The sequence below is a fragment of the Bos javanicus genome, chromosome 6, assembly GCF_032452875.1.
Source record: "Bos javanicus breed banteng chromosome 6, ARS-OSU_banteng_1.0, whole genome shotgun sequence".
Taxonomy (NCBI): domain Eukaryota; kingdom Metazoa; phylum Chordata; class Mammalia; order Artiodactyla; family Bovidae; genus Bos; species Bos javanicus.
In genome coordinates this window covers 16,850,339-16,874,084 of record NC_083873.1, presented here as the reverse complement: position 1 = coordinate 16,874,084, position 23,746 = coordinate 16,850,339, and the positions used below count along the sequence as shown (strand labels likewise).

Sequence of the window (23,746 nt, the reverse complement as noted above, 5' to 3'; positions counted from 1 at the left end):
TACTTCTAGTTCTGTAACATACTAGGTCTGTGCCCTTGGAGGTTACTTAACTTTTCTGCATTTCATTTCCCTCACAGCGTCACTGGGGTTACTAACACCCTGTGCTGTGTGCCCAGTTGTGTCACCAGGCTCCTCCATCCATGGGATTTCCCCAGCAAGAATACTGGAGCTGGATGCCATTTCCTCCTCCAGGGGATCTTCCTGACCCAAGGATCGAACCTGCATCTCCTGCCAATATTGGCAGGTGGATTCTTTACCACTGAGTCACATGGAAAGCCCAGTGATACCCTATAGGATTATGATAAGGATTAAAGTGATGTCACCTATATGAAAGGGCTTATCACACAGCCTTTTTACACAGGTTCTCTATGAAGAATAAGTTCCCTTCTCTACTGAATACACACACGGTGACTATGGGTGGCCAAATGCAGAGTCTAGAGCAAACTGCTATCATAAAGTATATCAACTTAAATATAACCATATTCTCCTAAATAAATCAAGGCATCTTTGAATAAAAAAATCATTCTTACATTTTCTGCTTTCTCAGCTTTGTGACTAATATTGATCGACAGGGTTCTACCGTGTATTTGCATATTTTATCTAAGTAATTGAGTACAAATAGGAAAGGAATCACAATTAAGAATAATTTGAAACAATAGGAAGAAAAGGAATTTGACACAAGCAAACCATTGTCAAGATGCACTGCCCCTTTCCATTTTGAAGAAAAGATTAAATAAGGAGAGGTCCAAATTACAGTGTTTGCTAGGTACTATTTTCACTTATCCATTTAGAAATAAATTAGCAGCAAACACCATCAAAAGGTATTCCAGAGATGGAAGCTTTTGCTTTTTAATACCCATATACATTCCAAGAATGTGAAATTAAAAAAAAAAATCTGTTCTAAATGGAAAGGGCTAGGCCAGGTGAAGAGAAAGGGAGAGTGCTTCTTTTAGAAATAACTCCGTAATGCCTACCTTTTGCCAACAGCCAGGCATGGGTAATCCATCTGGCCCCTATTTTAAAAAGAAGAATAAAAATTCCTCAGCTTCCACAAAAGTTATCATACTTCATAATTAATAAGCTCAGAGGCTTAACAATGGATTTATAGCTGTTAGGTGGCTTTAGTCATAGGCATCTTTTATCCACCCCTAATAGACTACCCAACACTAGTTAAAATGAAGGAAATTCAAATGTTTTCCAAAGTGAGTACACATTTTGCAAATAAATAAAATATACAAATATTTATCCTTAACGTTGAACAATGATTTGTAAAACCTAGTGGTCTACTTAGTTATATCTTTAGATAATAAATCTGTACTATTTCTCTTAATTTCATTAAAATGCCTTTTATAATTATCTTTATTCAATAAATGAAAATAACTTCTCTTCCTGATCACTATGTTTTATGGCTAAATGCATAATAATGATGAGTAATCAGTGATGAACCATTTCTATCTGAAGTTTATAGCTCTTCACATGGCGTATTTTTCAACTTTTCTAGATTGAAAGCAGAAAAAGTAGACCATTAAATTGATTGGAGTAAAAAATAAGTAGTGTTTATATCTTTACAGTAAAATGTTATCCAAAGTCTTTGTCAATTTTTTAATTGAAATTCTTCAGAAGCCAATTAACAAGTCCTGAATAAACAAAAATGTTGCAAAATTTATTTTCACTTAAGGTGTAAGCACTCTTCAGATACAAATGATATAAATAAGACAAGAAGAACCGACATACTATGAAGCATGCTTGTGTTTTCTCCCAGCAAAATGATTGTGAACTATTATTTATTGTCAATATCAAGCAAACAAAATAAAAGACCGGGCACATCATATGGAAATCTAACTGCAATTATTGACTGAATAAAAATTTCTTCTCTTATGCAATCTCTTAAAAGACTTGAGAAGCATAAATTTATCTTTAAAGAATCATGCTTAGTACTTAAGAATAATACGAGAACATGCAGACCAAATATAACCATCAACACAATCATACAATTTTCCTTTACACCTCAGAAAGTCAGAATATACTTTTTAATTGTTTTTTTTTTTAAAAAAAAACAACCTTAAAATGACTTTATTTGGGAAAAAATTGGTAATGCCAGATTGGTACAAGGAGAAGGATCACCCAGTAGAATTTTAGATTTTAGTGTAAGAAGGATTTTGAGTTCATGCCAAATGGAGGTAGGGAAGATCTTTCTACTTTAGGAAAGTGAGTTTCAAAAGGAGAGGCCATTAAATTGAAAAGGTTATGTGACAAAGAAGAGGATATGGGCTACAGACTATTATCACCTTTAGAAGCTTCAAGAAGTTTGGTTTTTGTCTCTATGGTCTCTTAACAGCATTCCCTCGAACTGGTTAAATCTTGACCATAGAAGCTTAACTTTGTAGGTTTGTCCTTATTTACAGCCTGACAGGAATTTAGTGGAAGTGGCAAAAATGCCTTTATTTCTTTTAAAGAAAAAAAGCTAACTTTAGGGGAAAAACCCAAAGTTAAAGCCTAGCTGTACCTTTACTTTTTTTTAATGTCATCTTGAAATAGTTACTGGATAAATTGACATTCCCCAGGACACAGACATGGCGGCCATGTCAGCTGTGAGAACAACGTCAGGAGGTTAGTTCGCAGTCACTGATTGAAACACATGCTCTCTTCACTCTGCAGAGTCGCTGAAGGAGCTATTCATGCACATGCATGTGGTGTGTTTATCATGGAAAGCTTGCTCTGGAAGTACCACTTTACACTGAGAGGGATGAATGCGTAATAAACAAAGGAATGGCATGCAGGGTGGTAGGAAAGAGAAATACTGTACCAATTGGCAAGGGGCATCCAGCCCATCCAGACCAGGCTGGCCTGGCTCCCCTTTTTCCCCCTTAACGCCACGGAATCCCTGTTTGTAAAGATTAACTCATAACGTTACTAAACAGAAGAAATCACTTGAGCACAAATCCTGCTAAAGAAATAACCATGGTAACAAAAGACTGGGAGAGGAGCAACTCTGAAGGGAAAGGCAACAGCCAGCGAGGTTGGACAAAAGACAACAGAGCTTGACGTGGTCCTATAACCAGGGCTTGTCTGGGCACCTGGACCTGCTCTGGGGAGCTTGAGGGAAGAGTCCTGGTTCCTCCTCTGATCCTGCATTCACCCCCTGGATGCACATCAATCCTTGACTGCTGAGAAACCCAAGAAGAGCTGGTGACCAGAGGCAAAGGGTGGCACACACCAGGAAAACCCGAGGGACTTTAAAGTCTATGTTAAAAAACCCCAATCAGGAGAGTGGATACATGTATGTGTATGGGTGGGTCCCTTTGCTGTCCACCTGAAAGTATCACAGCATTGTTAATCGGCTATACTCCCATAACAAAATAAAATGCTTTTTGTCTTTTGAAAACAGACCCAATCAGAACTGCGCTGGTACGGCCCCTCCAGCTTGCTCCTCTCCCAGCTCAGCCTCCGCATGGGGCACCTGGAGACGGTTGCACAAGTCAGACATACCAACGGGCACGGTGCATCTAATCCAGGAGCACCCTGTTCTCCTTTCTCCCCTTTAGGCCCCTTTTTGCCTTTCTTTCCCTTTTCCCCCTGTGGATACAAGGGTTTAAATAAAAGACAGTTTTTATTTCGGTGGGGGGAAGTAATGGTGATTCAAAAGATGGTTTAGCCAATGAAAGTCTGGAAGGGCATTTACCACCGTTTTCTGGTTTAGATAAGGCATGACGTTATGAAAAAACAGACTTTCAGCGTGGCGATGGATTCTGGGGAGTGAAATACAAGATTTCATTAAAAAGACTCAGCAAGATGAAAGAAGAACTTAAAAGCTGACACGTCAGAAAGGAGGATCAGTGCTGACTTAGACCCAATGCCAGGGTCCTTGTGAATGAGGTGTTCCCGCCACAGCTCCGGTGAAGACGGCAGACACCAACTGTATTGAAGTCAGCCGGTGGCAGGGGAAGTTGAGAGGAATAATGGAGCTTTCACAGCCAATCTGCAGTACCTACCAACTTTTTTCCCACCCTAATCCTATAAGAGATGAAAGTTACATGAGCCAGAGGAAAAGGAAAAAATATTTGTATCTTTTTGAAATGTATCCAACTTTCTGACATCATTTTTTGTAGCTCTCATTTAAACACAGTGTGTTAAAAAAGATCCTTCTCTTTCTTTTAACATTCTTTTTAAGGAAACTAAAAACAAATACTTCCCTGATTGTGTCAGGTAAATAAATTTTAAAAGTGCTAAGATTTCTTAGCAATGTCAGTTGGAGAAATAGACTTATTTATAAACCAAGAGATGTTTTTTAATTGCTTATTTGATGTCATGCCAGGTATTCACAATGGTAAATGGATTTCCAGCTTACTCACAAGGTAACAAAAGCAAAAGAAAAAAAAGTTTTGTTCCAGAGGGGAAAAGCAGTTTGGATTCAGTTGAGCTAATATTAAAAATGAGGTAGGCAGGATAATTACATAGTGGGAATGTAGCCATGGGAATTAGTATTTAGGAATCAAGGTAAAGGTTGTGGAAGTTTACATGGAATTAAGGAAAGGAGGCAAAAGGAGGCGAAGGAAGGAATGTACCTCAGCTGTTTCATATTAGCATAAATATCTCTGCATATTTATAGACAAGAAGCTGGTGCAGTGCAGAATACAAAATACTATGCAATACATATTTAAATGAGTATATTCATTCTGCAATCAGGATGACAGATACAGTAAATCTGAATAATTTCAGAAGCAAAACAGCATTAATATTCAAAGACATATACATAACAGATATAGATGAGATATGCATTCAAATTAATGCATTCGTTCTGACTGTGTGAGTGAAACTCCACATTGATCTCCTGTGTGCCAAAAAGATTGCATCAGAAGGCTCAGAATCAAAACCAGTTGGGTTTCTCTACTATCGGGGAAAGAGAAATTCTGTGTGGCTTAGTTGATCGCAATCAAAAACAAAGACTCGAGATGCCAGGGTGACATGAAATGAAAGCAGGTGTGATAGGAAGGACGATGGGAGGAGCTTTGGGAGTAAATTGCTCACGCATGCGAGATGAATCAACACTCTTCTTCAGCAAATAACATCTGTTCTGTGACATAAAACTGACTTAGACTTATTTGAGAGGCAGTGGGCTCCTCCTCACATAGGTGTGACCGACACCAGGTATGCTGGGTGTTACTAATTTAGGACTCCATTCCTTTGATTGGTTAATCAACTCAGATTAATCATTCAATGAAAAAGCGTTGTCATATGAATGCTGACTGTAACAGGCTCAGGGAATCATTTTTTACCAATATTTTAGTGAACCTCAAGCTTTATGGAAAACAGATACTATTGTAGAGAATAATGTGTCAGTGTTATTATTAATCAGCATAGTTTTGCAACTGTGTCTTTGTGGATATAAATACATAGGGGCTCTTGCTAATTTTTATCTCCACTGTCAAAGAATGATATACATAAAGGGCTCACATTTGGATCTAATTTCCTAAGTATAAAACTTCTAATAATGGAATCTGAAGTACAGAAATACTTTTGTATTGAGTGATTAACATTATTCTGAGGATTAAATTTGTAGCTTTAGGTTTTCACAAGTTATAATACTGGTAATTTCTTCTTTGTTTAAAAGATCATTAGAATGAATATCTTCATAATGCTAACATTATTTTGAGTGGATGAAGTTTTAGACTCATATAATCCATTAGGTAAGTATAAAATAAATGTCTATAATCTTGAAGGCACACACACACACACACACACCTTGGGCCCAAAGCTTTTACCTCAAAACATGTATATTTCATAGTTACAATTTACAGTTCAGAATACAAGAACTTTTTTATGCCTCAGTTTCCTTGCCTATGAAATGGGGACAATGATAACGCCACCCTTAGTGGGTTGTTATGAAGATTACAAGACTCTCATATGTAAAGCTCTAGGAAAAACATAAAAACACATCAATAAATATGTTGATGTTGACAACGATGATAGTGATGTTTTATATAACCACTCACATGCACTTTCCTAGGAGTGGGAAGCTAAGTATTGTTTAAAGCCCAAAGAATACACAGAAGGCTTAATATCCTTTTTGGGCAACTCTCATTTGGCCTTGCTTTTTAACATCTATGAACTTCACTGTTAAAGAGAATTTATAGGGTTTTGAAAATAGTGTGTTAAGTAGAGCATAAATTAATCTGAGAACTCTGTGTGTGTGTGTGTGTGTGTGTGTTCAGTCATTCAGTCACGTCCTACTCTTTGTGACCCCATGGACTGTAGCCTGACAGGCTCCTCTGTCCAGGGGATTTTCCAGGCAAGAATACTGGAGTGAGTTGCCATTTCCTCCTCCAGGGGATCTTCCTGTCCCAGGGATCGAACCTGTGTCTCCTGCATCTCCTGCCAATACTGGAAGGCTGATTCTTTACCACTGAGCCACATGGGAAGCCCAATCTGAGAAAGAGAATTGGTTTAAATTTGAACTGTGGAAGTACAATTCAGCCACTTTAGGATTTTCATTATTCTATAGAGGTTTCTTTTTTTCCCCCTTCTTCATCTGTGTCATATATATATATATATATATATATAAAACTATATATAACTATTCTTCAAAGAAGAAAAAGTGGTTTAAAATAGCCATAATCCAAACTTTGTTTCCAGACATAAAACCATTTTGTCTGATATTGGCTCCTTATCTATCTTGAGATAGAACCTAAAAACCAATCTCATAAAATACACTAATATCTTCATTTAAAATGCCTGTGGTGTTTGAAGGCAACAAGTCCTGGTCCCTGTGTAATGGTCTCAGAAACAATGCTTGTCTTCCACTTTCCAACTGAAAAAATCAAGATACAGGACATATCCTGTCTCTACCGTGAATGTTGTGGAGATAAATGAGGTGCTGGCTTTACAGGCTTAGGTGAGCTCTGCCAGAAGACTGTTGCAGATTTGCGCTATTTAATATTATTAATGTAATAAATGCCTGCCCCTCTCATTTTTGACACCTCCTGGAAACTTCAGTTTTTCAACTAATTGGTGTCAGGTAGTCCAAAAAATTGTAGCCTGGTTTTCGGGGGATTATAATTCTTTTCTTTTACACTAACAGTGCCCTTATTTCTTTCAGTGTAGCCTTCTTTATTCCTCTGTGAAGACCAGGTTCATTAGATCAGACATCAGTGTCTTTTTGGAGCACAGGATGGAGAAAGATGAGATGTAAGAAAGAATGACACAGCTTGAACAGCAAAGCAGACAGAAGCAGAAAAATCAAGCAGGCACATGCTAGGTTGGAGAGGTCACCTTTTCCCCCTTTTCTCCCAGGTCACCCTTCTCGCCTCGTGGACCAGGGAAACCCTACAGGACAAAAAGCAAACCAAAAAGATCTATTGATGTAACTGTGGCAAAACCATACTGAAAGAAACAAGATTTCATGTTTCCGAACGCAAATATAAAGAAACATGGCATGGCCCCAAATCTCAAAACTTAGACGGGTAAAGTAGTACTTGGAAATAACAGTTCTCTAACATCTCAAGTATCTATAAACAAAGGTTTCTTGCTGCTTCTCCAAAGAAATGGAGTGGAGAGAATATTAGGACCCTAGTGTGAATCATGGCACGTTCTTGGATTTGTGTGGCTGTGGGCAAATCACTCACCTCAGCATTTTAGTCCTTTGACCATAAAATGAGGTTAATATTTACTACACAACTCCCGATGTGAGCATTAAACTCGCAGATGTATAGAAAGTACCAGAATGATGTCTGCACACCACAGGTGCCTGATACACAATTACTACTAACACTTTTGCTCCTGTTATTGTTCACATAATACAGGACGAGCAGTAAACATTTCAAGACGGATTGACTTTAACATTATTTTTGGAAAATTATGTTACTATAAGATATATAGAGACTTTAATGCTAAAAAGAAAAATACCGTATAACAGCTTTAAAAATAAACATAACCATTTCCCTAAGGGTAGCATGTAAAAGATGTTTCAATTTTATGCATATTTTAAAATAAGTGGTTCAGCCACAGATGTTGAGTGTCTCTAATTTGGGAAAGTATTTTGGAGTATATCAACTGTCAGTTATTAATTTTATACCAAACTAATTATGGTCTTTGCCTCCATGTCTATCTCATGCAGACACTAGCAGTAGATTTCATATTGCTGTCTACATGCACAGCAACATATGCTGTATGCGTAACTCTGTGCACAGAAAAAAATTAGAACTATTCTTGCTGTGATTGACGATGGAGACCATCAGTATCTATTATAATGGGAAGATGTTTACTGTATGTTTTACTTACATCAAGACCAGGCTCTCCATCTTTCCCCTGCCAAAGAACCACAGTAGCTACATTAGTGTTCCTACGTTTCATGAATAGGCTATTGTTCTATTTAAGGCTGCCTGGACATGCAACACTAGTATTAAAACAACTAATTCAGAAAAGTGAAAAAAATCCTCTGTTGATTAGTAATGCAAATTTCTTCCACTAAATCAAGTGAAGCGACTGTTAATGTTGCAGTTAAGGGTGATGAACATGTTTTAGTATGTATCAGGTTAAATAGTGTGATATTTTGCTGAAGTTTAATTCTTGGTATCCAAGTTACTTATCTAGGAGTAAGTCAAAAGCAAAAATACTGTTTAGTTGATTTAAAAACACACAAGCACTAATAGAATATGGAAATCAAAACTACTTTACTTTGACAGCTTAATAAATGAGTGAGCAAAGAATGTGAAAACTGTTAAATACAGCTTTCATTTGTCTAGATGTGCACTTTGTCTACAAATATTGAGGGTGTGAAGCTCACAATTTAAAAACTGTTTGTAGATGAATGGTCTCCTATCCATTCACTCCTGTGGAGCAGATTTTCTGGGCAATGACCAGGGTCACACAATGGATCCACCCAAAAGTTGCTGAGAAGATGCTTGATTCCATCAATTAGATTTTGAAAGCTATTTCAAAATCGGCATCTCTTTTAGCACTCAAATAATCATGGCTGACGCTTTTATTTCAGTTTATAAAAACTAGAATGTGCAAGGTATGTGGAAGCTACACAGTGGTTAAAAACCTCGAGATGACAGTAAGTATGTGCTTCTACTGAAGTCCTATCTTACCCCATTGCATCATTCACAATTATCCTAAAAAGAATATTCTGAAGCAGACCCCAGGCCCTCAATTTGAAGTGGGGGTAACTGAGAATTTTCAGAAGATAGAACACTATCAAACATTCTCTGTTCTGAAGATCACTTGTCATCACAGTGATTTAGAAAGGTCAGAAACAGCAAAACCATTGTAAATATCCATTTAGAAATAACTTTTATTAGCAAGAGCAGTTTTTGTAAGTTATCTGTGAGAATGGATAAAGTCTGAAGACAGCTGTTTTAAATAAAGCTTCCACACCCACTTCTGGTACAATGACCTCCCCCCACGGAAAGGCCAAGTATCCGTCCAGTCAGATGGCCCCAAATCCTGCTTTCAGCTTAGCCCTGTCCATCTCATGGACAGCCTCTGATCCTCTCAGTCTTGTGAAGCACGTGGATGAGTGTACCTGAGTGTGAGAACATGGCACAAATATGACCTATCTCTGAAACACACGGTTACACTGGTGTTGAAGAGAATTAGCGGGTTGCTCTTTGCTCCTCTAATGGGATTAGTCTGCCCATGAGGGGAGAGTTAACTGCGCCAGTAACAGATCGTCTACACATGCTGGGGGAAACATCGCGAGACACAGAACTCACGGGCAGACCATACGGCCCTCGGGGTCCCGGCTCTCCCATAGCTCCTTTTTCACCCTGTAATAAAAGATGAGAGTTCCGATCATACACAAACGTCTATATTCATACACTTTCTCTAATGCTTTGTGTCTAAAGCCTCTATTTGAAGCATCATTCTATCAAAATTCTAAAAAGGCAGACTCTTCCAGGGTTGCTGCCAGTGTACAGCAAAAGAAAATATTAGTGCATTTTACAGAATCACCTTTGAAAGGGCTGTAGGTCAGACTGACGCTGTCCAACTGTGCAAAAGGACTTGCCTATCTAATGTGCTGTGCTTGGGTTTCTTTGGCATTCATGTGAAATGTTTATTCATTACTAATTATTTTAAGTTACTACTCTTTCAAAAATGTAAGGATAAAATGTTTTTTTTTCTTCCTACCAATGTCTCCTCTTCAGCAAGCCTTTCCTCCTTTACTCCCCTCCCCTCCATCCTACGTGAGTTGTATTTTACTTGAGAGTGCTCATATACCGGGAGACATACCCATGTTATAAATTGTCTATCCTCTGCTGAGTCCTTCCTTAGAATATGCACATCAGGGTATCCGGATCCTGGCTTTGTTCCCTACTGCATGCCCACAGCTTAAATAGTGTCTGGCACATCAGTAAATATTTGTAGAATTAATGAATCAAGTCAAATCAGTACAGTCGTGCATGTTTATCTTCCTTTATGAAAAAGAGGGTTTAAAAACTTTTATGCCTTCTCTTCAATGCTTGATAATGTAGGAATTTACTGCCTTCATCGCTCTCTCCATGTACCTCTTGAAGGAGAATAGTTTACCTTGGCTTAGACAATAATCTGAACACTTATAAAAGTGCAATTGGAGGTGGTTCCAGGAATATGATATAATTGTGATAATAGAGAAATAAATGTTCTGCATTTCAAGTAGGATTTTCTTCTGCTGCCATCTCCAAAGTTTGACAGTCCATAGAATAAAAACTTGAGGAGGAATGGCGATGTTTATACGAGGGCCAAACAGAAAATGTTACCTTCTTTTATCACCACCCTTGAGGAAGTATAAAGGTGCTAAATCTTTTTCAAGGGTAAAATGACAAATTCAGCTGATAACTGTGCATACAGATCCAAGGGTTATTCTGTGTTTCTCTACTCTCTAGATTGCCATGGGGGCAAATTTAAACTCACTGTTAACAATCTTTAAATTTAGGAGTTGTTGGTGCTAATTAACACTGTCACTTAGAGGCACATATAGTATCAAATTACTGGGAATAAATACAATAAAATCTTGTTGAACTTAGTAAAAGTTCCATTATTACTTCATGTTTATTACTGAAAGAACAGGAGTTGCATTCAGTAAAGTAGCCAGGCTTTGAAATGAAACAGATTTAAATTTGAATGCCAGTTCTGGCACTTACTAGTCGTGTGGCCTTGAGTAATTTTCTTAACCTTTCTGTGTCTGTTTCATTGGCTGTAAAATCAGAAGAATACATGTTCTGCAGTAATTTTTCTAAAGATGAAATGTTATTATAAACTATGAAATATATTTTGCTAAATAATATGTCCATAAATAATAACTGTCATTGTTATTGTACAGTTAAAGGTCTTGTTTTTAATGAAGGGCTTGGCAACCCAAAGAGTACTTATTCAAAATAAGTGCTGCCATCTGGCAGTGTTATTTATGATTTTTTTTACAAGGTAGTGGTGCTGACGGTGACGATGTGTGTGGGTGTGTGTGTGTAGTGGGAGGTGGGGATTTAGAAGGAGAATTCACATAACTTGGAGCCTGTCTAATTTGAAGAAACTCAATGGATTAGAGTAGATCTAGTTTGAAATATCTCCATAGATTATTAAGATATACCTAGTCCCTCCTTCCTCCTCTGATTAAATACCTCAGCTTTATTGTTTTTAAAATTAATACACCGTGACTGATTTGAATAAAGCCGTCATGAAGCATTTGTCTATGGAAAACTCCATTTATAGAACTGCCCATCCCAAATAATTACTTTAAGCTAATAATGACAACTGCATCCCCCTCGCCAGTGACTGTTTCAGAAATGGACATATGACCCAATTCTGGTCACTGAGGTGTCAGGGGAAGTTGCTGGGAAGCTTGGGCAGAGGTTTCCTTGATGCTAAGGAAGATAAAGGAGAAGAGGGGCCCTGTGTTTGTTCTCTGCTGATGCCTCTCCAGAGGGGAAGTCTGGAACCACTGTAACCAGCTTGCCTGTGGTCAAAAGGCAAAGCCAGCCAGGGAAAGGGCACAGAAGCAAAGACTAGACTTCCTTCTTCGAATATTTTGCTACATAAAACTATCAATTTCTTTACTGTTTAAAGCCATTTTGAGTTGGGATTCTGTCACTTAGAACCAAAATCATCCTAACGGTCCTCGTTTGAAAACTTTTAGGAGTGAAATATTAACACATGGTTTTGAATGCGCCACTTCTTTTCCTGGATTAATTCATTCCAAAAGAATGCTGACCCTCTCTCAAATTTAACACATTCTACAGAGTTTCTAAGTAGTTACAAGGCCAAGATGAAGAAATCAGCTGAAGGCAGGACCATCAGGTGCTCTGAGGAGCTGTATACTAAGACTGCTAGTCATGTGTACTAACACTGCTAGTCATGTGTACTCAATACTGCTAGTCATGCATACTACTACTACTAGTCATGCATACTAATACTGCTAGTCATGTATTTGACAATTCTCAAACAGTACTGTCCATCAAACACCTATTTTCTTTTAGGCTTGTCTCATTTCATTCAGGATTTTTAATTTGCCTGTCTACATTGAGGGATTAATCTAGAATGGCCCCCTTTCTTGATTCCTGCCTCTTTAAAATTTGAAACTTTTTCAAGAGAGTCCAGATGGCACCTCAACCAATTAACTCTGAGAATCACACTCCAGTTTAGCACTTAGGGTGAGGGACACTTGGAGAGTACTGCTATCTGATCCAGTTAAGATAGTTAACACGCCGAGTAAATATAAGCATAACACTTTACACTGCACACCATTTGACTTAAACTATGCCTGCACAAATTCTTAGTCATTTCATTTGCTCCCCTGGTGCATTCCGCCCCAGCGCTGAGACCTGATACTCTTGTGACACTGCAGAGCTCTCGGAAGTAACAGCTGATTTACCAAACGGTAAACCCTCTTGAGTCCCAGGGCCTTCTGCCAATAGACTACTTGAGATTTGGTGCTCCATTTTTAGTCCACGTGCTGAATCTCTTGATACAATGCTTGAATGCATCAGCAGCGTGAGACTCTTGGCTTTTAAATATTTCTAAGTAAGATGATCTTCATAAGTCTTTGGTTTGATCTTAGGAATAAGACAGTGATAATCAGGCTCATATGATTTCTTCCTTTAGGAGTCACTCCGTTCTAGAAGCATTCTTGAGTAACACCAGCTTTCCTCATCACTGAATCCACAGCTGGCACTATTTGTATTCATTTTGGCATCATTATCAAGTTATTCCTTGCAGATATTTTTTTCCTCTACAATTAGATTATAAACTCTTTTAAATCATGGAATATAGCTGATTCCTTTACTGTACTGAGTAAATATATACAGTGTATTAATAAAAGGTTATAGGATCATGAATCAATTATAATAGTATTATGCAATTCACTAGAACAATTAGCAAAACAGACTTCACAAATGGGAGGAGAGCATTTCCATTTCACACTAGAGTACCCTGTGTTTTGTATATTGTAATGTGATAAATATTTACTAAATGATTTCACTTTATAGGACATGATATTATAGGATTGGAATGTATGCCAAAGAAATCTCTATATGGCTCTCTGTTTTAAAGCAAATTATCCCAGACTGATGAAACTCTTATCTAGTTTTAAAAGACCACAAACATGCACAGCAAATCATCCCAACATTTTGAAGACCTCACTATTAGGATACTTTCTTTACATCCATCCTGGATGGTGGGGAAATTGATTACACAGTTCTACTCAGACACAAAAAAACCTTCTAAGTTTTCCAAGGTGAGGAAAAGACAAGGAGAGAAAAACAGAAAAAAAAAGGGAGAGAAGTTCTAGAAAGATAACCAGCTGCTGATGCTTTAGTACATTTCTTTTTTGTGTCAGATATTTATCTTCTACACTGAATTTCTTTTTCCCCCTCAAAGATATAGAGAGGTTGTAAGAGGTTTTTGTTTTAAAAAGCACTAAAATTATTTCCTTATGATTAAAGAAAGGCTATTCTTTTGCTTAAAATAAAAGAAGCATGTGTAACTGTGCAGAGAATACTTAGGTTTTGTAATTTCTCTTAAAAACAGGTTATAACTTATTCTGAATGAATACAAGAGCTTTATATAAAAGATTATCAACCAGATTATATAATCCTGGAAATTTTAGCCCTATTGACTTCAACTTTCTGGATAAAGGCCCAATGAAAACATCTTCCTTATGGGTTAAGAAGCAATGGTCTGAGCTATTTATTTAAGCTATGAAAATATATGCATTGTTTTTGCTTTTTTTTTAAATTAAAGCAGTCATATTCTAATACTCTGTCATTCTCCCTGTGTGAGGACTTTGAGTAGAACTTAAGACGGTATCTATTTCCATTTACTATTAGATGGTCTTTTATTTCTTCTGGGAAATGAACATATCAGATCAGCTAAACAGGAAAAGCCACACTTTGTGTTTTCTTTAGGCCACAGCTCTATAACCTCAGGAGTGACTTACTCTTTCTCCTTTGGGACCTGCAGGGCCATGGGGTCCCATAGGGCCATCTGTACCCTAAAAAAAGATAAAAATAAGAAGATATGAGACATATCCCAAGGGTTGTAAGAAATGCAGTTATAATTTATCCTGGACTTTTCCTGGGTGAATATGCCTTAGAAAGTAAGATGACACATCTCCTTTCAAACTGCTTTATTCTTGATTCTTTCAGGCCAGTAGTTTTCAAGAAACTCATGCAAAAGGAATGATTTATATAACTGCATATTTCAATGAAAGGCACACACACAAAACTGTGCATCAACTTTAATTATCTATTTCCTCCCTGGCTAAATGGAACATCTTCACTTTGCCCCTAAAACCATATGAAGAAAAATGTAATTGTTCTTGCTTCACATCACCTCTTATTCACATCCATTCTCTGGCCCCACAGTTACCCCCCAACTCCTCTTGGCCACAAATGCTCTGAAGTCTTGTTTTCAGCTGCTTAAGAGGCTCGAACAGTTATAGAAGTAAAAAAAAAGTTAAATAAATGAGAACAATATTTTAACTGGTTAAACTTTCTTCAGCTCTGTTGGAAGGAGCAGGGGGCTTAGGAGGAAGGAATTCCTCTCATGGGTTCTGCTGCAGTGGCTCAGGTCTGTGAGCTTGCAAGGCACAAACCAGGCAGCCAGGTGATCTAATGGCATAATTGCCCTCCGGCCTTCTGATTCAGGATTAGGATTTTTGTGGCAGACTAGGCAATATTTGAACGAACAAAGGAACACTGGGGTCCAGTGAAAATAATAACGTCCTGAAACAGGTTTTTAGAATTGAAGAGCTTGGGAATTCCCCTATGGTCCAGTGGTTAGGACTTTGCTCTTCCATTACAGGGGGCATTGGTTCGAGGCCTAGTCAGGAAACAAGGATCCTGCAGCCGTGGGGTGTGGCAAAAATATAAAATAAAAAATAAGTAAATAAATTGAGGAGTTTGGAATTTCTTTTGATGCTTAAAAATGTAGCAAGGGGCTTCCCTGGTGGCTCAGTGGTAAAGATTTCGCCTGCCAATGCAGCAGACATGGGTTCAATGCCTGGGTTGGGAAGATTCCCACATGTCGCGGAGCAACTAAGCCCTTGCACCACAACTATTGCGCCTGCGCTCCAGAGGCCGGGAGCCATAACTACTGAGACCCTGTGCCGCAACTACTGAAGCCCACGCACCCTGGAGCCTGTGCTCAGCAGCAAGACAAGCCACTGCAATCAGAAGACAGAGCTCTGCACCTGGAGAGCAGCCCCCACTCTCCGGAACTAGTGAAAAGCCTGGGCAGCAACAAAGACCCAGTACAGCCAAAAATAAAAATAAAATAAATAAAATTATTTTAAAATATCTAGCAAGGACCTCAGATATATTTGTTCATTTTCAGGAAGACTATGCTTAGATTTGTAATGAATTTGTTATGGCATTTACAAACATAGGAGCTATTCCAGCACAATTTTTTTAAACAGTATTCCTATTTCTCTTTTACTCTTCTTGTTTACAATATTAGAGCCTTGTGACATGAAATAATTCGGGGTTTTAAACTCATTCTAGCGTTGCTGCATTATCATCAAGTTTGATCTCTTTCTTACTGCCTGAAGTCCAAGCTCATCCTCAGAAAACTTCTAAATATTGAAGACCTGAAGCTGAACTTTAAGAGAAGGAGCTCTGAAGAACCACAGAAAAGAGACAAAGTGACAGAAGACAGATGAATCATTTCAATGCACAGAGATCTGAAAGTTAGTTCCAGGGAAGAAGTTACGTTTCTAATATAGACATGAACATAAAAAAGGAAAACAAGTTAAAATGATTTCACATGATTTTGATTCCTTCAGAGGGCCTCTCACATGGAATTGCGGGATGTATCCATCGGTTATGAAAAAAATCTGTCTGGGATTCTAAGACAATGAAGTGAATCAGACTGGTCATTCTTCCCGTGTTGCAAGTTATCCGGACCTGAACCCAGGCTTCAGAAGATGTTCTGGAGTGTAGGCTGTGTCTCAAACAGGCCTGCCACCCATGCTCCCTCTGCTTCTCCCTTTTTTGGTCACTCTCTTTGTCCACCTTCTCCTTCCGCTCCAGTCCCATGCACTCCTCATCGTTTGATGGGAGTCTGTCCTAAAGCATAAAATTCATAGCCACAAAACATGTTGGAGCAAGTTGAGGTGCTGACTCACCCGGGATCCTGGCTTTCCGTCTAAGCCAGATGCTCCCTGTGTGTAGCAGGGTTGGTGGGTGTGACACAAATGACAAGAACAGAGATTAGTATGAGGTACTGATGAACAAATGTAACACTTCAAACAACATAATAGGCAGTCACAGGGTTCTGAGATGAAAATCACATCGCTACAAATTGTTAGTTAAAAAAACAAAACAAAGCACATGACAATAAACACCCCACAGATGATGGCATTTTAATGACATTTCCATTCAGCAAATTCTTATTTGGAAATCAAGTGAATGAGGTTTATAAAGTGGGCTTTGAAATAGTTACCAGTAACAGTCCGGGTTGCTAATGTCCATATGAAATTAAATTTTCTAAAGACTGTGCTATTCACAATATATTACTTTAGGTTCTGGAAAAAAGATAATGGCCAGTCTCCTAGGTAAGGGCTCATTATAATAATCAAGTTAGAATTTCAGAGGAGAGGAAAGGAGCTCTAGTTTTACTTGTTAAAATAGCATTTATGAAAAACAAATGCAGAATTTTAACATGTCAGGGTGACTCTGGATTTTACACAAACAATAATTGTTTCTGCGTTGTTCTTACTGTGTTCACATTAGTCACCACTAGAGGGACTTCTAGGAATGGGAAAAAGGCAGAAAAATTTCCTGAGTCCAAACAAAAATTAACTGCCCCAAACATTGTTCCTCAGCTCACTACAAACAATCAAGCATCAGAGTCTGAGTGGGAAATGCTTTAAAAATCTAATGCTGTGTTCAGGCAACGCATGCTTTTATTTCCTCATCCCTAGGCTATGTATAACGTATGACCAAAAGATGACATTTTCAATGCTTGTTTTAAGAGTAAGCACAATTACTTTTTTAATATGGCTTTTGTATCTCAAAACTCAAATGTTTATTTATAGCCCTTGAAAATGTTGATTTGATCAAGGAGTATTTAAGAAAGACAATGCACTAGTTCTATAAATTCTCTTGGCAAGGTTGCAGAACTATTTCCCCATTTTATGCTTCAGATGTAGTTAATAATATAAAATGGAAGAAAAACAATCTATTCCAGCTGCAAACTCTACCAATGATGCTACATCATACATTTGGGGGTACTTTTAGTTTTTTTATTGTACAATTCCTTCTGTACAATCCTATTGTGAATCAGATTATAACTGCAAAATTTAATTTAGCTAGAAATGATTAAAATTTTTAAAAATGTGTGTGTTATTGTTTGTTTAGAGCTAGAAGATGTAGAGCTTTTGGCTAAATGTTGCATAAAAATGGTTGACCATCCTAAATTTGAAATTAGGGCAAACTTCAAAGAAATAAAATTGAGGGTTTAAGTAAAATAGAAATCCAAATTTTTACTTTGCTTTTTTGATACTTTCTTCAGAGCCACCACTATTATAGCATTTAAAAATAAATAAGGGGATGATAAAATTTTTACACAAATAATATTATATTAATATTTACCTGGAATGTGAATTCCTGACTCACAGTCATTATAGAGGTTTTGGATTTCACACTTGTGGCATGATTTAATTGGTGTGATTTAACCTATATTCTAATGTAAGACTTACATCATTCATTCAATAAATGAATGCATATTAAGCATCACTATATGCCTGAAATTATGTAAGGCATTGGCTATCAAGAGGAATACTTTAGTACTTATAATACAGTACCTGTGGAAAAAGTAAAATAAGTAGTCACCAATTTTTTATGCATAAAATATGTATAGGAAATATTTTCTATTACCATTTTTATGTCATATTTTAATAATGTAATCTATAATGTTCTCTACTGATTTTTGTCTGCATTCACTGAATAGAAAGAATATTAAAAAGCTTGAAATTAAAAAAAAAAAGCTTGAAACTAAAGCTCACATTTAGGAATTCCCTGGAAGTTCAGTGATTAGGACTCTGTGTGTCCACTGCAGGGGGCACAGTTCAAGTCCTGGTCAGGGAACTAAGATCCTGTACGCCACCCAGTGTGGCCCAAACCAAAAAACCCTATATTTAATGATCATTTAATAACTTTTTAGTTATTGCAGAAAGAAGACTAGCATAAAGAGCATGAAAGATGCAATCTTTTCATTCAAAATAAAAAAAATCTCTAAATAACTGCGAAATACTTCTTCCATACTATTTATAATTGCCACAAGAACCTCATAAGAGGGCATTTCCAACACAAACAACACACAACATTTAGACCACGATATGACTGATTAATGTAGGAGCCACGGCACTGAACTCACGCCTTCAGCAATGGCCAACTGCATGCCTGCCACTGACAAGGGGCTGTGCTTTCCAGTATCAAAGAAGAAAAAATGAAAATTCAGGGAGGATCTTACCCTACACTAAACCATAAAAGCGTTTGGGAGAAATTATGAAACAATCTGTATAACATTTTCTTTAAAGGGGAGGGTGATGGGGGAAGAACTGTCAGCTGTAAAAGAGGAAGCCTGGCACGTATGTAATTGAACACTCATGGTGTTGTTTGTTATGGGGTCTTCCTCTGACACATGAGCAGACATCAGAGAAAATAAAACTGGGCTGAGCTCTGCTTGAACACAATATGTTTTCTAATTACAGAAATCTCAACTGTATGGTAGTCACCGAGTAAACCAGAGTTGTTACTTAGGGTAGAAAGAATAGTCTGAGATTTGCACCGAAATGGAAAGTTTTCTTTACTTACTGGAAGACCAAGGGGTCCTCTGTCACCCTTTTGACCTGGTTCACCCTTCAATCCTTTAACACCATTTAACCCTGGTTCACCCTAAATGCAAAAGCAAATGCCAATTTTGGTTGCTATCATGGGTGTTTCAACTGTGAGAGAAGAGAGCCAGTCTCTGACACGGTTGCAGATTCCAGTTTTAGGTAACAGCAGAGTCAGGCTAGATTTGTCTTGTACCAGTTCGAAACTAATTTAAAAAATGCAAAAAATGGACAAGCTGGAATTAAATAATTTTCTAGGAAGCAAAATTCCTTAGAAAATCTGCTCCTTATGACCAAAAAAGTATATGGCTGAGCTCCAATATTTTCAGTTTTAGTTCAAGGAAATTAGTGTTATGCTACATTGTTCTGACCAAGCAAATCAAAACAGTCAGAGTAGAGGATGCGCAAGGATGTTCAGCAGGAAAGAGCCACTCTGCTGGAATAGAAAACTGGAATATGCAGGACAGTGTTACAAACGAATATTTTAAGCCTTTAAGCATTTTGTCCAGGGGATTGTGATAAATGTAGAGGCCAATGTTTGAAGTAATGCCATTTGGTGACTCCTCATTCATGGACATTGCCAAGTCAGGTCCCTATGTGGATTAATCGATAGGATAGACAACAAATAGCCAACCCTGGAAGAGAATGTGAAGATCACAAAACTTTTATGGGTTTTACTAACCATAAATAGAGTAGAAAAAAATAGTTAATAAATTAATAGTTAGAATATTCTAAATATTTAGAATAGTTAAAATAAATAATAATTAATAAATAAATAGTTAGAATAAAGGAGGTTTGAAGTTAACTTAATGTGACATTATAAAAGTCATGAAAAGTGATAAATTCTCAACTCTGTTTTTAAAAATCTAAAAATGCAATACACTCTTTTCTATTAGCAGCAGCATGTTAGAAATAGAATTGTGACCTGTCCACTTTTCACCTTTTAAGTATAGATACTAATTTAATCATAAGATCTTGAAAGACTTGAGAAAGAAAGATGGTTTCATTTTCAAATGGCTTATACAATCTTGAGTGGTGGGGGTGGGAGAGGGGAGAGATTATGCCTGCATGGCAGGAAGGATTATTAACCTGGGCAGTATTTCTCCCCTATTTGCCTGAAGATGAAAGTCAGTGCAGTGCTTGGTAAAGAGTCGAGGGCCCCACCTAGGCCACAGTAGCACGATATTGTTAATAGGAACATTAACATTAATATTAATGATATTGTTAATAGGAACATTAACATTAATATTAACGATATTGTTAATAGTAGGAATGATATTGTTAATGTCCCCCAGGTAATTCTCCTCATCAGGAAATTCTAGGGAACAGTGAGCCAGACTCATCCATGGAACCGTGCTCTATATTTGAACTTTCAAAGGGGTCACAAAATAATATACACCTTGGCATGACTTAGTGGATTCAGGCAGTTCTGAGATAGGAAGTATGATCCTGTGACTGTCACAGAGCTAGAATCAATGTGAGATTAAAGCCAAGGCTCAGCAATCAATGTCAGTTAACTGATTGAAACTTGAGATTCATGGCTTTGCATGTGTGCGGATTTTGATTTAGCAAGTGATCTTGAGATGATGAATAGACAGGGCAGCCTTGGTAAGCTATGAATTTCTTTGGTGAGGAATCACACATTGATAGCAGTGAGCATTAATTGAGAAGGTAGCTTACTGTTCAGTCGCTCAGTCATGTTTGACTCTACGCGACCCCATGGACTGCAGCATGCCAGGCTTCCCTGTCCTTCACTATCCTCCAGAGTTTGCTCAGATTCATGTCTGTTGAGTCAGTGATGCATCCAACCATCTCATCCTCTGTCAACCCCTTCTCCTCTTGCCCTCAATCTTTCCCAGCATCAGGGTCTTTTCCAGCGAGTCAACTCTTTGCATCAGGTGGCCAAACTTTTGGAGCTTCAGCTTCAGCATCAGTCCTTTCAATGAATATTTGGGGCTGATTTCCTTTTAGATTGATTGGTTTGATCTCCTTGCAGTCCAAGGGACTCTCAAGAGTCTTCTCCAGCACCACAATTTGAAAGCATCAATTCTTTGGTGTTCAGCCTTCTTTATGGTCCAACACTCACATCCGTACATGACTACTGGAAAAACCATAGCTTTGACTATTTGGACCTTTGTCAGCAAAGTGATGTCTCTCCTTTTTAATACACTGTCTAGGTTTGTCATAGCTTTCCTTTCAAGGAGCAAAGGTCTTTGAATGTCATGGCTGTAGTCACTGTCTGCGGTGATACTGGAGCCCAAGAAAATAAAATCTGTCACTGCTTCCACTTTTTCCACTTCTATTTGCCATGAAGTGATGAGACCGGATGCCATGATTTTAGTTTTCTGAATGTTGAGTTTCAAGTCAGCTTTTTCACTCTCCTCTGAACCTCATCAAGAGGCTCTTTAGTTCTTCTTCACTTTCTGCCATTAGAATTGTATCATCTACATATCTGAGGTTCTTGATATTTCTCCTGGCAATCTTGATTCCAGCTTGTGATTCATCTAGCCTGGCATTTTGCATAATATACTCTGCAAATAAGTTAAGTAATATACAGCTTTGTCATACTCCTTTCCCAATTTTGGGCCAAAAATTTCAACTCTGAACCTAAATTATAGTCCCAGATCTTTCACTTACTTAGCAGTGTAATTTAGGGAAAACAACCTAAATCTTCTGAGCCCATAGTTTAATATTTATAAAATCAAGGGGCTAGCACAGGTAATCTATATGGGGCTTTCAACCTTTTAATTCTCTGAAATCTATGATTTAAGTAACAATTGAAGTTAAGTGTAAGCAAAGTAAATAACTGCATTGTAGATATCAAAAGGATCTTGGGCATCTATTAATTTAATGGTGATGGGGTAACTGAATGACTCATAGAATTAAAAATGATCTTGGTGGCTTTGGCCTGAGTCATTACAATTAATCTGGTCCTTAGCAGTACCTTAAAATCCAAAGAGAGACCAAGAGAAGGAAATAGTATTTAGTCCAGTGTGAGAAGAGAGATCCAAGGAGGTTAGATAAGTACTAAGACAAAGCTGATAGATAATCTCTCTCTTTTGACCCCTACAACAGTGCCCTTATCTTAAACAATAATTCATGCCACTCATTGGCATGACACTGTCACTCATTGGCCTTACCAGAAGGCAAAGTATTTTAAGAAGAATAAAGAGGCATGAACTTTTTCCTTTCTTGGCTGAGTCACCTACTTTACCTCAAAAAGGAAACTCAGGTTTCTGGAGTCAGAGCAATCCCTGTACCACCCCGAAAGTGGGGTGGGCCAGAGGGAATCCTCAGAAGAGACAGTGGGCTGCCTATGGGCTTTTCAACTCAGTGCCAAGGTTGCATTTATGTGTTCCCCCAACCCATCTCCACTAAACGCATCAACTCACTACTGAGGAGCTGTCAAGAGTCGTGAATCTTCTTTCAAGCAGCCTCGCACGCATGCATGCATGCTAAATCGCTTCAATCATGTCCAACTCTTTGTGGCCCTATGGACTATAGCCTGCCAGGCTCCTCTGTCCACAGGATTCTCCAGGCAAGAATACTGGAGTGGGTTGCCATTCTCTTCTCCAGGGGATCTTCCCGACTCAGGGATTGAACCCAGGTCTCCTGCATCGCAGGCAGATTCTTTACCATCGGAGCCACGAGCGAAGCCCCCAAGCAGCCTTGAGGACTAGCTAAATTTTTCTGTTCAGAACAAAGTATCACAACAGGAGTGCCACAACAGCTGACATGTAGTGGGTGTTTATCAACAGCTGCACAGACCTTCTGCTAAGTGTTCTATAATCACACCTCATCCAATCATCACAACACTCTGAGGCAAGTTAACTCCTCGAGTAAAGGAAGGATTAGAGAGGGGACATAATCTGCCCAAGGTGACCCATGGCCTGTCAGTGACAAAGCTGAGATTAGAAGATGGGTCCTTATCCCAGACGCTCACTGGAAGAAGTCTGTCTCATATTAATCCTCCAAGGTGTCTTCTTGGTCTACACGAAGGCAAAGAACACATCTTCATCCATCTTCACGATTTGACCTGCACTAATTCTGACAAGGAAGGGCTATCCTCCATTGTTCTCTTGTTAGGTCAAATGTAGAATACATGTATGTGATGTAATCTTCTCAGTATAGCACACTTGATATGCCCTACCTCATTATACACTAGTGACTTACAGGGAAATGCAAAATTAAGGTGCTGGACAATCAAAGCATTTAGATGCAGTACTGCTATTATGACAAATAAGAAGTATCAACCAATACCATCTGAATATATAACTAGAGACACCATACTAAGAAAGAGCATCTGGACTAGTCTCAGAACCTCATCAGATTCACTTTTGTTTTCCTTTTGGAATGTTGATTTTGAGTATAATATTGTGATTAGTAACTTAAGAAACGGACAGAGTGACAAGGAAAAAGGCAAAATGAGGACTAATTAAT

The 23,746-nt window shown here is 38.0% G+C and overlaps 1 protein-coding gene across 1 annotated transcript in view; it reads right to left on the bottom strand.

The window, feature by feature from the left end:
• Nucleotides 1–23,746, bottom strand: part of COL25A1 (collagen type XXV alpha 1 chain) — a 509,464-nt gene that overhangs the window by 9,739 nt on the left and 475,979 nt on the right. Inside the window, exons 31-36 of the mRNA XM_061419417.1 lie at nt 14,408–14,461; nt 9,714–9,767; nt 8,278–8,304; nt 7,270–7,323; nt 2,807–2,884; nt 975–1,013 (exon numbers count right to left, since the gene is read on the bottom strand). Coding sequence (XP_061275401.1) covers nt 975–1,013; nt 2,807–2,884; nt 7,270–7,323; nt 8,278–8,304; nt 9,714–9,767; nt 14,408–14,461 — 306 coding nt within the window. The remainder of the gene's footprint in view (nt 1–974; nt 1,014–2,806; nt 2,885–7,269; nt 7,324–8,277; nt 8,305–9,713; nt 9,768–14,407; nt 14,462–23,746) is intronic.